We start from the raw sequence: 15533 nt of genomic DNA, 5'->3' as shown, positions 1-15533 counted from the left end.
GTTGGAGAAGTGTTTGTGGTATAGGCCTGGAACCAAGTAAAATGAGGTTACAATTAGACTACCAAAACCCAGGGTGGCTCTATGGACAGATCCCATCTTCAGGTGGGGAAGGATTAAAGAAGATGCAGTCAACATGGTTGGAGATGTTCTGGAAGTAATTATTTACCTATAATATGCAATATGCCATGGTTATAATGAGACCAGTTTTCAGGAATTCTGACAGCCTTGGAATAGCTATGAAAATATCTGATATTTTTGTAATATTTGATATATTTGTATATATTTGTAATTTGATATATTTGTAATATCTGATATATTTGTAATATTTTTAAAAATTCCCCAAATTAAACAAAAATATCAGATATTTTTAACTGATTAAGCAAACACCGCCCCTCTGAACTGAGACAAACAGGGTTAAGTGACTTACCCAGGAACACATAGCTTCTCAGTGTCTGAGACCAGATTTAAACTCAGGAAGATGAGTTTTCCTGACTCTAAGCCCAGCACTCCATCCATTGTACCATCTAGATGCCCAAATTTTTCATCTATGTCACTCTAATTTGTTGTTGATTCCTAACACATGGTCTAAGTAGTAGATGTTCTCATTGCATAGAGGCACCCAATTCAGAAATAACTCCCCCACAGAAACCAATCATTTTCTGTCTGTTAATATGTAGTCAATTTCATTTTTTGTGATGTCATTCAGTGTTCTCCATATTTAACTCTTTCTGACTTGAAGAAAGTATTTGTAATATACAGGAGTAGGCTTTTTGAGTGGTCTACTATCCTTGGGATCTATTTTCCAAATTATTTTTTGCCATTTTCCATTGTGCTCAACTTCCCATTGAAGTCCCTGAATAGAAAAATGTTACTGGGTTTGCATGATTTCATTAAGTTCTTTATAGAAGTCATCTTTTGTGACAATTACATATAAGCCTTAGTTTTTGCCATGGTGATCTTTTTGTTCATGTTCATCATAAGCCCTGCAAGGTTAGATAATCAGGTATACAATGAGATGATGTTTATGTGGGTAGCTAGGTGGCTCAGTGGATAGTGTGGTAGACTTGGGAGTCAAGATAGAACTGAGTTCAAATCTTTCCCTAGACATTTACTAGCTGTTTGTTCTATGGCAAGTCATTTAACCTCTTTCAGTCTCATTTTCCTCATCTGTAAAATGAGGATAATAGTAGCACCTATCTCCCAAAGTTATCAGGAAGATAAAATGAGATAATTTTTGTCAAGTAATTTACAGACCTTAAAACATTATATAAATATTAGCTATTATGTTTCTTATTGTTTTGTATACATTTTGGAACCACCTCTGCCACTTCCTGTATTTGTTTTTCTGAAGAGAACTTGTAAGTTGCCCTTTTACTTCACTGCATATGAAATGAACCAGGAATTAGAGTCATAGGAGTAAAGAGAGGTAGGTTTCTCACATTGCTCAAAGCATAACAAGTGGAAATGCCAAAGAGATGAAAAATGGCTAAAAAACAAAAGAGAAAAAAATTTTGAATTAACCATTTAGTTCCATGGTTTCATTTTTAGCGAGAATGTCATTGTTGATATCATTCATTTTCTCTAGTAGTAGTACCAATATTTAAATTGATGTTTGTAGATTGTCTAAAATTTATATGAACTGAGGCCACTTTTTATATTGTTCTTTAACATGTTGTCATGGCCAAAATATTCCTGTGGCTAATCTGTCTTTGATAAGTCTCTTTTGTACTTGGCTAGATTCATCCTTAAGGCCTCAGGTACACTCTGACATAAAGACAGTATTTGAAGTCTTTCTAACATGGCAGAAACCTACCAAAGCATATGCTCTAGCTGGCATATAATTCAAGAACCCATGGCGACCTCCATACCACAATGAGGCACTGGGATAGTAGTGTTGTGGAGGAATACTTGTTTTGTTATGTGATGAAGTGGAAATGTTATTGAAGGAGAAAACTGGAAGAACAAGTGTACCATGTCGAGGACACATAGAAGAAATCATACTGGAAGTAACAGTCTTGAAGGCACTCTAGGATTAATTTTCAAGATGTTTCAAAGGGAAAGATATCCAGAAAAAGGAAAAAAAGTAACCAGTGAATGGAATTATTAACAAAAGAAGGAAACAAATCAACAAGCATTAGCTCATTTGCCTACCTTTACACCTCAATAAGATATGAGAATACTCAATCTGTTTTTTAAATGTACACTTGATTAAAAATGCTTGATGGGAACAGGTAGGATTTCAGAGGTGATTTCTAGTCTAGTGATTTCAGTTATACAATTGACTGAAAAGTGAATACAAGGTCCCATTTTAGTATTGTGTGTTGACTAAATTAAAAAGTCCCACAACTTCTGCAAGAACTTACTCTGATGCTTTATGGCACAGAGGTGATCTGGGCTCTTGAAGGTTATACCAATAGTGTGTAAGCTCTGCTGGGAAGTTTTCAAGCATGATTATGGCAATAAATTAAGTTGGTTTATAAAGTAAGTACAAAGAGGAGCATCATCAAGAGATTGGCTACTTGGTGAGGAATTCTTTGGCTATGGAAGCTCCCTTTTCTGTCACCATCTCTGCTACTTGAGCTTCTAATTCTTGCTCATCTAGACTTTCCTATTGTTGTCCTTTCCTATTTTTAAAAAGTACTAAATTATTTTTGATAATTACTGTTTGATAATGCAGTTTAAGACCCGGTAATGCTAGGTCCTCTTCATCCACATATTCTTCATTATTTCCCTTAACATTCTTGACCTTTTGTTCCACCATATGAATTGTACTATTATTTTATCTAATTCTATAAAGTATTTCCTTAGTAATTTGATAATTTTAGTGCTAAATCTGCAAATTAATTTAGGTGATAAAATAATTTTTATTATTTTGTCATGGTCTAGCTGTGAATACATAATATCTTTCCAATTATTTAGTCTATTTTTTCTCTAAACATTGTTTTGTAGTTTTGTAGCATTTATATTTAAATCTTATATGTGTCGTGGTAAGTTAATTCCCAGATTTTATGTAGTTTGTAATTATATTAAGTGGAATTTCTCTTTGCTTTTTGCCTAGGATTTTGTTAGTATATAGAAATGTTGATGCTTTTTGTGGAAGTAGTTTGTGCCCTAATACTTTACTGAAGTTATTGTCTTAATAATTTGCATTAATTCTGTAAGATTTTCTGAGTAAATTGTCATCCTTTCTGAAAAGAGGGATAATTTTGCTTCCTTTTTGCCAATGCACATTTTCTTTCTTTCTTTCTTTCTTTCTTTCTTTCTTTCTTTCTTTCTTTCTTTCTTTCTTTCTTTCTTTCTTTCTTTCTTTCTTTCTTTCTTTCTTTCTTTCTTTCTTTCTTTCTTTCTTTCTTTTTTTCTTCTTCTTCCTTCCTTCCTTCCTTCCTTCCTTCCTTCCTTCCTTCCTTCCTTCCTTCCTTCCTTCCTTCCTTCCTTCTTCCTTCCTTCCTTCCTTCCTTCCTTTTCTTCCTTCCTTCCTTTCCTTCCTTCCTTCCTTCTTCCTTCCTTCCTTCCTTCCTTCCTTCCTTCCTTCCTTCCTTCCTTCCTTCCTTCCTTCCTTCCTTCCTTCCTTCCTTCCTTCCTTCCTTCCTTCCTTCCTTCCTTTTTACTCTAGCTACCTTTTTTAGGACAGGTTAAATAGCAGTGTGAACTAGGCCAGTCTTGCTTTTTTTCGAAAAACTTCCCAGGTTTCTACATTAACAGTAACATTAACTCTTGGTGTTAGATGATTGCTTTTTCATATTGAAAAAAAAGTTCTTTCATTCGTGTTTTTTAGAGATATTTAACCTAAATGAATGCTATATTTTTCAAAAGTTGTTTTCAGCATTTATTGATATGTGATTTTTTATTGTTTGCTTTATTAATATTAAGTAGGTTAATAATTTTTCTATCATTGAATTGTCCTTGTATCTTTGGCATAAATCCAATTTAGTAATGAATAATTTTTGGATGTATTGTTGTAGTCTCTTTGCTAATATTTCTTTTAAAATTTCTGCACCAATATTCCAAAGTGATATTGAGATATAGTTCTTTACCTGCCTTTCCCTCTCTGATTTGGGAAGTGTAACCATACCAGTCTGATTAAAGGAATTTTGATAAAAGTGCTTTTATTTTCTCTATATTTGAGAACCATTTATTTACATATATAGGGATAAATTGAACTTTAAAGGACCATGCATAAAGAGAAATGGAAGGATATATGTAGATAGAGCAAGTTTCTAGTTTTGGAGTATAGGGGGGTATGGAATCAAGGGTATGAGCAGAAGGCCTGGCCTTGACAAAGAGAAGGGATGCTTCTTTCTTGGTGCAAAGGAAAAGAAAATGGAGGGTGATTCTGAGGATTTTTGAATTGCAAAATTGGGGAGAAGAAGGTGCTACTGTTTTCTAGGTAAAGTTTAGAAGCAAGGTCTTCTGCTACAAGAGGTGGGGAGAAGGGGAAGAAGCTGATGTGATTGGAGAGTAGAGGGCAGAAAAGCTTTATAACAGCCACAGTGGGACAACACAGTTGAGATTAGCTAACATAAATTTGTAGACTTACCTGGACCCGCATGTCACAGTTGTGAGATTTCATCTACCAGTGGTCAATGCCAGGTAACTACAGTGGAAAAGGCGGATGGTGGGTATAATCCAGGGTTGGGGTTTAGCAAAGATAAAAAGGCAAGGCATTATATTCTTATATCTTTCCAGGCTGTAGCTCTTCATCCTGAAGCCTAATTCCAGCCCTGGAATTCAAACATTGGAAATACCTTCTGCTATGATCACTTCTTTTGATTGATTGGATGGATCCGTTTAGAACCTTCATATAGAGAGGCTGTACTCCAAACTGGTTGAGGATAATGTGTAATTAAACTGGTTGACTATAGATAGGATTGAAGTTGTGAAAGGAGGAAAGTGAATCTCAAGTTAGGAAGGGTATAAATGACTGGAGGTCATGGCGAGTATGAAGAATAGATTTGGTAGGAGTTGGGTAGAGGGGGATGGGAGGTTGTGGTCAGATACAATGTTTATTTCTCCTTCTGTTTTTAAATTTTGTTTTTTTTTGGATTATTAATTTGTTGATTTTTGTAATTTTAAAAATCATGTGCCTAGATCATTAGGCTTCTCTTTCTCTTTTGTGAATATATGTTTTCAGATATATACATTTTCCTCTAAGGACTGATATACCTTTTATGCCACAAATTTTGGTAGTTATATCATTGGTTTTTTTTTCCGCTAGGCAATGGGGTTAAGTGACTTGCCCAGGGTCACATAGCTAGTAAGTGTCAAATGTCTGAAATTGGCTTTGAACTCAGGTCTTCCTGACTCTACGGGCAGAGCTCTATCCACTGCACCACCTGGCTGCCCTGCATTGTTGTTCTTTTTTTTTAGTGCAATTATTTTTCAGTTCTAAGATTAGTTCTGTGAGCAGTTCTTAATTTAGGATGCTCTGTCAATCAGTCAATAAATATTTATTAAATGCTTATTATGTGCCAGGCACTTTGTTAACTACTGCTGATACAAAGAAAGACAACAACAATCCTTGTTCCTAAGAAGCTTGATTTCTAATAAGGGAGACAGGTCAGTGCTTTTGTTTGATTTCTTCTGTAAGAACCAGAAAAGATACCCACTTCCACCAATTTTTTTCTCAGAAAAGCTAGTAGATAATATTCCATATTTCTCTGTATTAATCTATATGCCGTAGGATTATTTTGTTCTTGAAAATTTTAAAAAGATTTTGCAGCTGGGCATTTAGGTGGTACTGTGGACAGAGCGCTGGGCCTGGGGTCAGGAAGACCTGAATTTAAATCTGGCCTCAGATACTTACTAGCTGTGTGACCTTTGGTAAGTCACTTAATTTCTGTTCCCTCAATTTCCTCAACTCTAAAATGAAGAGAATAACAGCACCAATCTCCCAGCATTGTTGTGAGGATCAAATGAGATAATATTGTTTTTAGCAAAGTGCCTGGTATGTAATAGGTGCTATATAAATGATAATTATCATAATCATGATCTTCATTATTTTTATTGTGAAACTATCTGGCCCAAAAGTTTGTTAATGACTCTGTGTGTGTGTGTGTGTGTGTGTGTGTGTAATTCTTTGATGGGTTTTATCCTCCTTCTAAGATTGATCTATTTAAATTATTCAGATACAAAATTCTCTGACTTGTTAGAATATAGTTGTATGTAACATTCCCTAATAATGTTCTTAATTTCTTTTGTTTTTAATGACCTCCCCCTTTTACATTTGTGGCTTTGTTGTTTTTAATTTTTTCTCTCCTTCTTTTAAAATGAAATTTATTAATGGTCCATCAGTTTTATTGGCTTTTTCAAAGAGCCAACTCCTGGTTTTATTTACCAATTCAATTGTTCAGCATTATTTTCTTGTATATTTATTTTGGCTCCTAGGTTAATAATCTTTCTCTCTCTTCTAAACTTTCTTTTGAATTCCTGATTTGTTTCATCATTGGATTTTAGAGTTGGAAGGGACTTCAGCATTATTCAACAAGTCTAACATATCAAAAATTTATCCCTATCATATTTCCAATAAGTGGTCAAGCTTCTGCTTGAAAACCACTTCTAATTTTTTTTAGGTCTAATCTTAATTTACTTATTTTATTTTTTTCTTTTCATTAATATAGCTGCCAAATAATACAAATTTGCCTATAAAAAACTGCTTGGCTATAAACCAGAGATTTGGCTATATGGCATTATTATTGTCATTGACTTTTAAATGATCTATCATTTTCTGATTTCTACTATCCAACCATTATTTAAGAAACTGTTATTCATTATCTATGTAGTTTTATAATTTTTGTTGATATTATTTATTATTAGTATTATGTAATTCTGTTGATTACATTATGGTCTGAAAATAGAGTATTGGTAATTTCTGCCTTTTTGAATTTATGTGGCGTTCCTCTTTTTAAATTTTAAAAAATTTGATTTTTAATTTATGAAATGAAACAAGCATTTCTATAACATAGTAGAATAAAAAGATGATTGCACATAAAACTACAAATCTATTATGTACAACTTGCTATTCCTTTTAAATATATAATAAAGTTCTCATTAAATTTCTTTTTTCCCCCTTTTTTCTCCCCCATCCTCAGAGATGGCCACCATTCTGCACAAATATGTACATATGTGTCAAATCATTCTATACATACTTCTATTTATCATTTCTATAGTGTCTTCATATGTCCTTTGTAGTTAATTTAGGTATTTATAATAGTCAAAATGACTTAATTGCTCAAAGTTGTTCTTAAAACAATATTGCTGTTACTGTATACAACGTTCTCTATGACCTATAACATGATAGGTTTTTGTGAGCATTCTGTGTATGCTTGAAAAGACTATTATCTATTTCTCCTATTTACTTCTTTGCATATAAGTATTAAGTAACATATTAAGTAATCAAATAAATGATTTCTTTATTATGAATATTTTTATTTGTTCTGTCACATTCTGAAGTGTTGGGATTCCTTAATATTACTACATTGTAAAATGTTTTTTCTTTTCATACAGCTATTAAAAACTTAACTGTCAAATTGTTTTGCACATGGAAATTGAGAGTTTTATGTATTTGTTATTTTTTCCTTTCACTATTAAATAATGTCTTTTTCTCTTTCGATCTTTTCCAAATTGAATTCCACTTTATCAGGTATCATTACTACCAGTCTTTTTTTTTTTTTTTTGGAATTGCTTTTAATTTTAGACCAACCTCTTAATTTTAGGCTAGCTATGTTTTTTTTTTTACGGCATATAAGCAACTTAATGCTGGGTTTTAGAACTTGATTCATTCTATAATTCTTTTTTTAAAATAGGAGAATTTATGCCACTTGTGTATCATGTTATGAATAATAAATTTGGTATGTCTTTTGTCATTTTCTTCTTGGAATGGTCTAGAAGTATGGAATCTATCTTAATCTAATTATTTCAAGTATTAAGACTAGCAAATAAAGCAAATTGTATTTGTGGGTTTTAAAAATTATTAAAATACTTACTTCAGGATGAATAAGTATATTTTTGGATTAGGGAAGGCAGAACTAGCTGTCTTGACTTCTCTACTCTGCCATCTCCCAGGACATCCTTTAAAGAGATACTTCTTCAAGGATGTTCTTGGAATGGTTTAGAATTATGGAGGTAGGTAGTATCAATACTCTTCTAGACATATTCTACATCTTAGACATGTGAGGAATGTATTCTAGACCTAATGATGTTCTTTCCATTCCTTAGGCACCAGGAACTCTCCAAAATCCAGCCTCTCAGGATTTCACAATGATATTAATGTCTTAGGTTGCAGTCCTGGAGTACTGGCTTGGAGAAGAAATCTGGGTAGCTTTCCAAGACTGTGTTCTATTGCCTCAACATAAAACATAGAATCTTGGCATTTAAAATCCTGAACAACTTGATTGCTTTCCAGTCTTGTTTCATACTGCTTCATTTCACACATATCCTGCTCCAATCAGACTGTTCTTCTGGCTGTCCCCTGTACATGTCATTTCATGATCTACCCTTATGTTTTTTCACAGGTAGTTCTCCATTTCTGGAATTCCCTTCCTCCTCACCTCTGCCTCTTAAAGTACCTAACTTTCTTCAAGGCTCAGCCTTGGTGATAACCTTCTCCACAAAGTCCAATATCTCCACTTGTTAGTACTGTCTCCCAAGGTGGCAAAGGGTATAGAGTATGGGGCTAAAAGAGTCAAGAAGCCCTAAGTTCAAATCTGGCCTCAGACACTTACCCTTGGCAAGTCATTTAACTTCTGTTTGCCTCAGTTTCCTCATCTGTAAAATGGGGGTAATAATAACGTCTACCTTGTAGAGTTTTTGTGGGGATCAATGTGATAATAGTTGTAAAGAGCTAGACATAGTAAGCTCTATATAAATATTAGCTATTATCAAAATTACCTTGCAAATATTTTGTAATTATTTATTTTTGCACATATAATATCTTCCCAGCAGATTATAAGCTCCATGAGGGCAGGGGCTGTTTCAGTTTTGACTTTGTATTCTCCATTACTCTTTAGAGGCCTAGTCCTCTCAGAGGGTATAAAAAGTATAGGCCTCAAAGTTCTCTGATACAATGACTCAAAAGTGAAAATAATCACTTGAGAAACACTGTCAGGTACAGCTAAAAAAACGTATCCTTGTGGTCTTTACCTTTAGTTTGCTCATGGTCCTATGAGGCCTGGAGCAATGGCTCCAGGGAAAATTACTGCCCAAATGATTAATTCTGAAAGAATAGGTAAACTATAACAGCACATTCAACTCCAAAGGCACAATGCACAATACACTATCACATTATCCAACTTAAATTAGCTATTGATGTGGTCTTGCTTCTTGCTCAAAGGAATTGTTGTTGGCAGAGAGTGTGAGACATTTTATAATAAGGTCAAGGGAAGAAGAATTTATAATTGTACTTGTTGAGGCACTCATACCTCCTTATTTCAGTTTGGTTTTAGTCTCAAGGCTGAGACATACAATGGGTCACTTGTACCATTTTGTTGATCTGTATAGACTACTTTTTAGTATGTTTTGCAGAGTCTACTCACTGGGAAAAACAACAACACTATATACATATTTTTTGCGTAATGACTTCGACTGTTCTTGGTACCATAGGTATGTTGGGAAGTTTACAGATGAAAAAGTTGAAGTATAGTGATTTTCATTGACATCTAACATTTTACAAGAAGGCATTGGCAGAATTTCCGTTTTATTACCCAATCTCTGAACAAAGTTGTCTCCTAATCTTATCTCATTGACTCTGTAACAACAGTACTGTAACATGCTTTTTAAATGAGGTATTAATTCTACTAAAATGTGGTTGTTTAGCAGGCATACTTTGCAAAGTATGTATAAAAAAGTTTGACAATTATATTCTTGTTTCTGGTTATTGTTATATGTTTGGGTCTCTTAAAACATTTTACTAAGTGGGCTCTGATAAGTTCTGGATTGTTTTTGCAGTTTTAATGACTTAAATGGTCTATTTCTCTGACTAAAATATTTGATTTCATAGATTAAAACCCTGGAACAGACCAAAACCATTGAAAACCTAAACAAATCCAGGGGTAAACTGGAGAAGATGAAGGAGAAGGTGGAGAAACAGTTGATGTCTGTTAAGTCAGAGCTGGATATAACTGAACATGAAGCAAAGGAAGATAAAGAGAGAGCTAGAAACATGCTAGATGTCGTCACCAGTGAAATGAAGACACTGAAGAGCACATTGGAAGAAACAACCAAAAGAGAGAAGCAGGTATGTAAGCATTTGTTGGCTAGGCGATCCACAGAGAATGCCTCCTAGAAAGCAAAAGCTTCATAATATTAATTAGCTCTTTAATCTGCCATACTTCTCATATTTATCATTATCTGTTTTTTTTGCATTAACATTTTTACTTTGCTAAGAGTTTTTATCAAATCTTAATGGGATGAGGTTCTGGGAGTACTAATTTAAAATGCATTTTCCTAACTTCTAAAGGTTTACAAGTGCTTGATTGACAGCCCTATGATATAGGAAATATAACTCAAATTTAAAACTTGAAGAGTCACAAAGTACTTTCTGAAAGGTAATGAATTCCCTGTAAAAGTTAAGTAGAACCTTTGGCCAAACTTAAATATTGTCTGCAACTATCTTCACCATTTGCATCACTCTTGGGATTGCTTAGTATTTAAAAGAGTCAACCAGTACCCCAGCATTGAGAGGGGAGACTTATCTCTGACAGGGAGGGCTCTATTGAAGGAAACTACCACAAAATCTCAAACAGTGGCACAGAAAATTGATGGAAGACCAAGCACATATGTAAACCATAAAAAAAGGACTCATTCACTTGTTAGTTGTAAGTAGGAGTTTATCTGGCAGCTACATCAGAAGGTCAGTCTCATAAAGAAACATGTCCCGGGCAGCCTGACCCCCATTGTTTTTGGCTTTCATCTCTCCATCTTTCTAGAGCTCCAAAGGGCATAGACTGGACACTGAGCCTAGTGCTTTTCTCCCCTCTCTTAGTTGGCTCTGCTCACACTTGTGTTTGGTAAAATTCACTTGTAAGTCCCTCCGGTCCTGGAGGTTTTTTTTTGGGGGTGTGGAGGGATGGAGGGGGTTTATGGATTGTTCGATTTCTTTTTCTGATATTGAGAGCCTAGATTATCTGCTCTGAGAAGAAAGGAAACAACAGAAATAGAGCCTTGTCTACATTAAGAAGAAAAAAGAAGAATCTGAGGGAAGATTTTTCCTCCCTGAGACAAAGTACTAAGGAAGAGTCTGTATTTTTGAAACTTTAAGCTCAGCGCTTAAGAGCAAGTTACAGGAAATACGAAATGATGGGTAGAAAATCTCACTTTCTTTTCAACAAACAAGCACAAAAGACAACCAAGAGAATAGCAGTAATTGCCAGTCCCTATTCTTACTTTTCTTCATGTATAAAAGTTTTATTAAAAAAATCTGTACATACGTTGAGGACATCTAAGTGATATTTGAAAGGAAGAGGCAGGATTTGGTAAGTGATATTATATAATAGAAACAACTTTACCATAATATGAGTAGCTGAAACATGTAGAGAATACAAGATCCCTCTATGTTTATTGTTTGACTATTAAAAAAAGAACTGCTATGATAGAGCAAAACTCTGCTTTAAAGGCTTTTCTTCAGTAAGGTATGTCCCAAGCATATGTCAAAATTAAACAGGATTTCTTGAAATAAATAGCAGAGAATAGCTTTGTTCTGATTATTAATGTCAAGCAAGATAGAATTGAGGAGACATATATTTGCCAAAGACTGGAGAAGTTCCAAGAGAATCCAAGTTTAAGAGGGATTCTTTATAGTCATTGAACTTTTCCAGAAACTCCTGTGTGGGGTAACATTGTGATTATTAAATCAAGTCCAGGAAGATTGCAGAGCCTCTTAAATGAGATCCATACTCATCTAAAAAACTAACTTAACTATCCACATGGGACAAACTAAGTGGATGAAGATTGTCTATAATACAGCATTGGCTTTAAGTTTTATGTAAAATCCGACTAAAACATTGAACACTTAGGCTCCAAAGGACCATCGCTAGTTATCTTTCCAGATTGACATCTGTCCATTAATCATTTTCCTCATATTCAAGCAACCGTTTGAATACACTTATTTGAACATGTAGTCCATATTTCTTCATATTATCTACAAGATATCATGAGAAATTTTATCAAATGTTTTGGTGAAATCTAGATATGCTATACTGATGGCATTTTCATCAGTATAGTAATCCAGTCAAAAAAGGAAATGAAGTAAGTCTGGTATGAACTGTTATTGATGAAAGCATATTGGCTTAGTTATCATTGTTTCCCTATGAGTTCATCTGCTTATGGTTTGAAATGACTTTTGTTTTTTTTTTTCTTTTTGAAAATAAGGTCAACATTTTCAGTCTTGTGGCACCTCTTTCAGCAGTCACATTAATCTATTCTTTCAGTACCTTCAGGTATAATTTATTTAGACCTGATGACTTGAAGGCAACTAGGTACTGTCTTACATATCTCTTGACTTATCTTGGCTTTTAACACCTTGTTAATTGTTTTTGCTATTCTCCCAGTTTTAATATTGTTTTCTTTTGTATGGAAAATAGAAACACAATAGGAGATGAGTAGTTCAGCCTTTTTTCCAATGTCACTGTAATTATTCTATCTACTTTGTTAAGTATTCTTATCATTTTTTGATCTTTTTTTAAAATAGAAATTTATTTATTTTTAGCTTTCAACATTCACTCCCATAAGTTTTTGAATTCCAAATTTATACCCCATTATCATTTTTTGATCTTCATCTTGAAGATCAAACATAGATATGAAAAGCCCCTTTTCTTATTTTTGACATTCTTCAATATCCTCAAATTATTCTGAGCCTTATTTTTCTTGACAGGATTCTTACAGTACCATGCTAATGTTTTGTATTTATCTTTAGCTACCTGCCCTATTTCTATATTCTGTATGTATCTTTAAAATATTCTAAATTGGTTGCTATATCCCATACAGATTCCCATTGATCTCTTTAGACAAGTCCCTCTTTTATTCCTCATCAGATTTAGTTGTGTCATCACAGACACACAAGTCTTTGGTTCCTCCACCCTTCATTCCCAGCAAGCATGGGCTGTGGTGCGGGCATATGATGAGATGTGAACCCCAATCAACAGTGTGGAACTCTGGGTCTCTGATATTGCATGTTTATGGTTGCTGGGCTGATTCTTGGGGACCCAAGTAGGAGGGGGGCCCTTAGAAACAGTCAATCAGTAGGAAGCCTGACTTGCAACCTTCCTTCCCCTTATTGATCAAAAGGGCATCAAAAAGGAAACTTTGCTAACCTTTCATACACTGATTAGATGAAGTTTGCTAAACTGATTATAACCAAGAGAGCCCAATATTCCTTGTCTAAATGAAGCTGACTAAACCACTTATTGGATACATAGACACTTTCTGATGCATAAGCTGGTCAATAAGTGGTCAAACATAGACTCACTTCTGTCTGCTAAGACCTAGCAATAGGCCAGTCTTCACAGTTTGCCATAATCTTTATGTTATTAAAATATTGATTAATGGTTAAGTTGTGTATATGAGTGCTTTGGATAAAGTGTTGAGAGGACAAATTGGAAAAGATCCAGATGGAAAAGAGATTTAAGACCGTAATATCTTCCAGAATAAGATTTCTGGAGGAGGCCTCATATTTAAAGGAGAAAAGTTATCAACTTATTTGAACAACTTCCAAGAGCAGAGAGAATGAATCCCTTAGGGTTTCTCTGTGCATCAAAATGAGCTAATAACAGTGTGGGTGTAGTAGCTGGAGAAGCTATTACCTGCTTGCCACATGGCTAGTTTAAAAAGAAACCAGAAAGGAAGGATCTGAGGAAAGGCTATGAAGGAAGTCACATCATAAGGAGGGAAAGTGGCCCAGATAGCCAAAATACATATAGAGATACACATACATAATATACTACATAATATATACATGTACATATATACATACGTAGTATACAAGGGACAGCTAGGTGGCACAGTGGATAGAGTACTGTGCCTGAAGTCAGGAAGACTCATCTCCCTGAGTTCAAATCTGGCCTCAGACACTTACTGGCTGTGTGACCCTGGGTGCTAGTTATGTGACCTACCATTTAGCCTCTCACTGTGTGACTTGCCGAGGGTCACACAGCTAGTAGGTGTCAAGTGTCTGTTTTGAGACCAAATTTGAACTCAGATCCTCCTGACTCTAAGGCCGGTGCTCTATCCACTGTGTCACTTAACTCTGTTTGCCTCAGTTCCTCATCTAAAATGAGCTGAAAACAGAAATGGCAAACTACTGCAGTATCTTTCAAATGGGGTCATGAAGAGTTGCACATGACTGAAACAACTGAACAACAATATACATATACATTATACACATATACATTATATATGTATACACACAATATTTCTATACATGTGCATACACATACGCACACATGTATATACATGTACCTGTAAATTATATGTGTGAATGTATATGTATACATATAAATATACATGTATACAAATTTACATGTGTATATATGTATATAAACCCCAGAATGTCATTTTTTTAGGAGAAGGCATCAGTAGCTGGGGAAGTATGTAGATCACGAATGGTTTCATGTTGAAGGTGGGACTCGAACTTGGATTTGATAGAAACAGAGGATTTTGTGAAGAAGAGGGGAGGAAGGAATGCCTTCCGGACATAGGGGGCAGCCAGGACAAAGGCTCAGAAATGGAATATGGAAGGAAAGTCATGCATGAAGAATAGCAAGAAGATCACTTTGGCCGGATTGTAGAGTGTGTGAAAGGAAATACTGCGTAATAATTAGTCTGGAAAGGAGGGTTGGAGGAGTTTGCACTTGATCTTAGCAGTAATTGAGAGCCACTGGAGTTTATTGGAGGGAGTGCTCTGGGGTTCAATTCGTGCTTTAGAAAAATATCACTTAGGCAGCTGAATGGAAGATGAATTGGAGATGGAAGCAAATTAAAGCAGGAAATCATATTAGGAGGCTAGTCCAAAAGTCCAGATGAGTGGTGATTAGGGCTTGAATGAGGGTGGTAGTCACACAGAGAAGGGGACAGATACAAGAGATGTGGAAGAAGAGTCAACAAGACTTGGCAACTTGGAAGCCTCTTACGGTCTCTTTGGTGGCTAGTGGCCTGCTCCTGGAAACTTGAAAAAATTAGGGTGTATGGGTGTTCAAGGAGCACTAGCACCTCTGGTGTGAGTGGTGTGAGGGCTTGCTGAGCCCTTTTTTTAGGGCTACTTATCCATCTTTGGTGTGCACCTGGCACTCAACTCTCACCTGTGCCTCCAAGGAGCAGCCAGGCTAACCAGGGTGAGGGTAACCAACGGGCCACAGACCCATCAATGAGTTAGTAGTGTGTCTACCCCAAGCATCTGAAGGCTTTCCCCCAGCTGAGCAGTCAGATGAGAACACTTTGTTCCAACAGCCATGATGGCAGCTGAAGCAGGTACTGTGGAGTACTTAGAGCTTGGTCAGACTGCACCCTGGACCATCTCCAGTCATCCTGACTTGTGTCTTGCCACT

The 15533-nt window shown here is 35.3% G+C and overlaps 1 protein-coding gene across 2 annotated transcripts in view; it reads left to right on the top strand.

Annotated features, from left to right (window-relative positions):
- Positions 1-15533, top strand: part of CCDC170 (coiled-coil domain containing 170) — a 91900-nt gene that overhangs the window by 72854 nt on the left and 3513 nt on the right. For both annotated transcript variants that reach the window (XM_020986616.2, XM_020986618.2), the window contains one exon: positions 9995-10231. In XM_020986616.2, coding sequence (XP_020842275.1) covers positions 9995-10231 — 237 coding nt within the window. The remainder of the gene's footprint in view (positions 1-9994; positions 10232-15533) is intronic.

This window comes from Phascolarctos cinereus, unplaced genomic scaffold (genome assembly GCF_003287225.1).
Source record: "Phascolarctos cinereus isolate Bilbo 61053 unplaced genomic scaffold, phaCin_HiC Scaffold_5;HRSCAF=322, whole genome shotgun sequence".
NCBI lineage: Eukaryota > Metazoa > Chordata > Mammalia > Diprotodontia > Phascolarctidae > Phascolarctos > Phascolarctos cinereus.
This window is presented reverse-complemented; position numbering and strand designations above follow the sequence as displayed.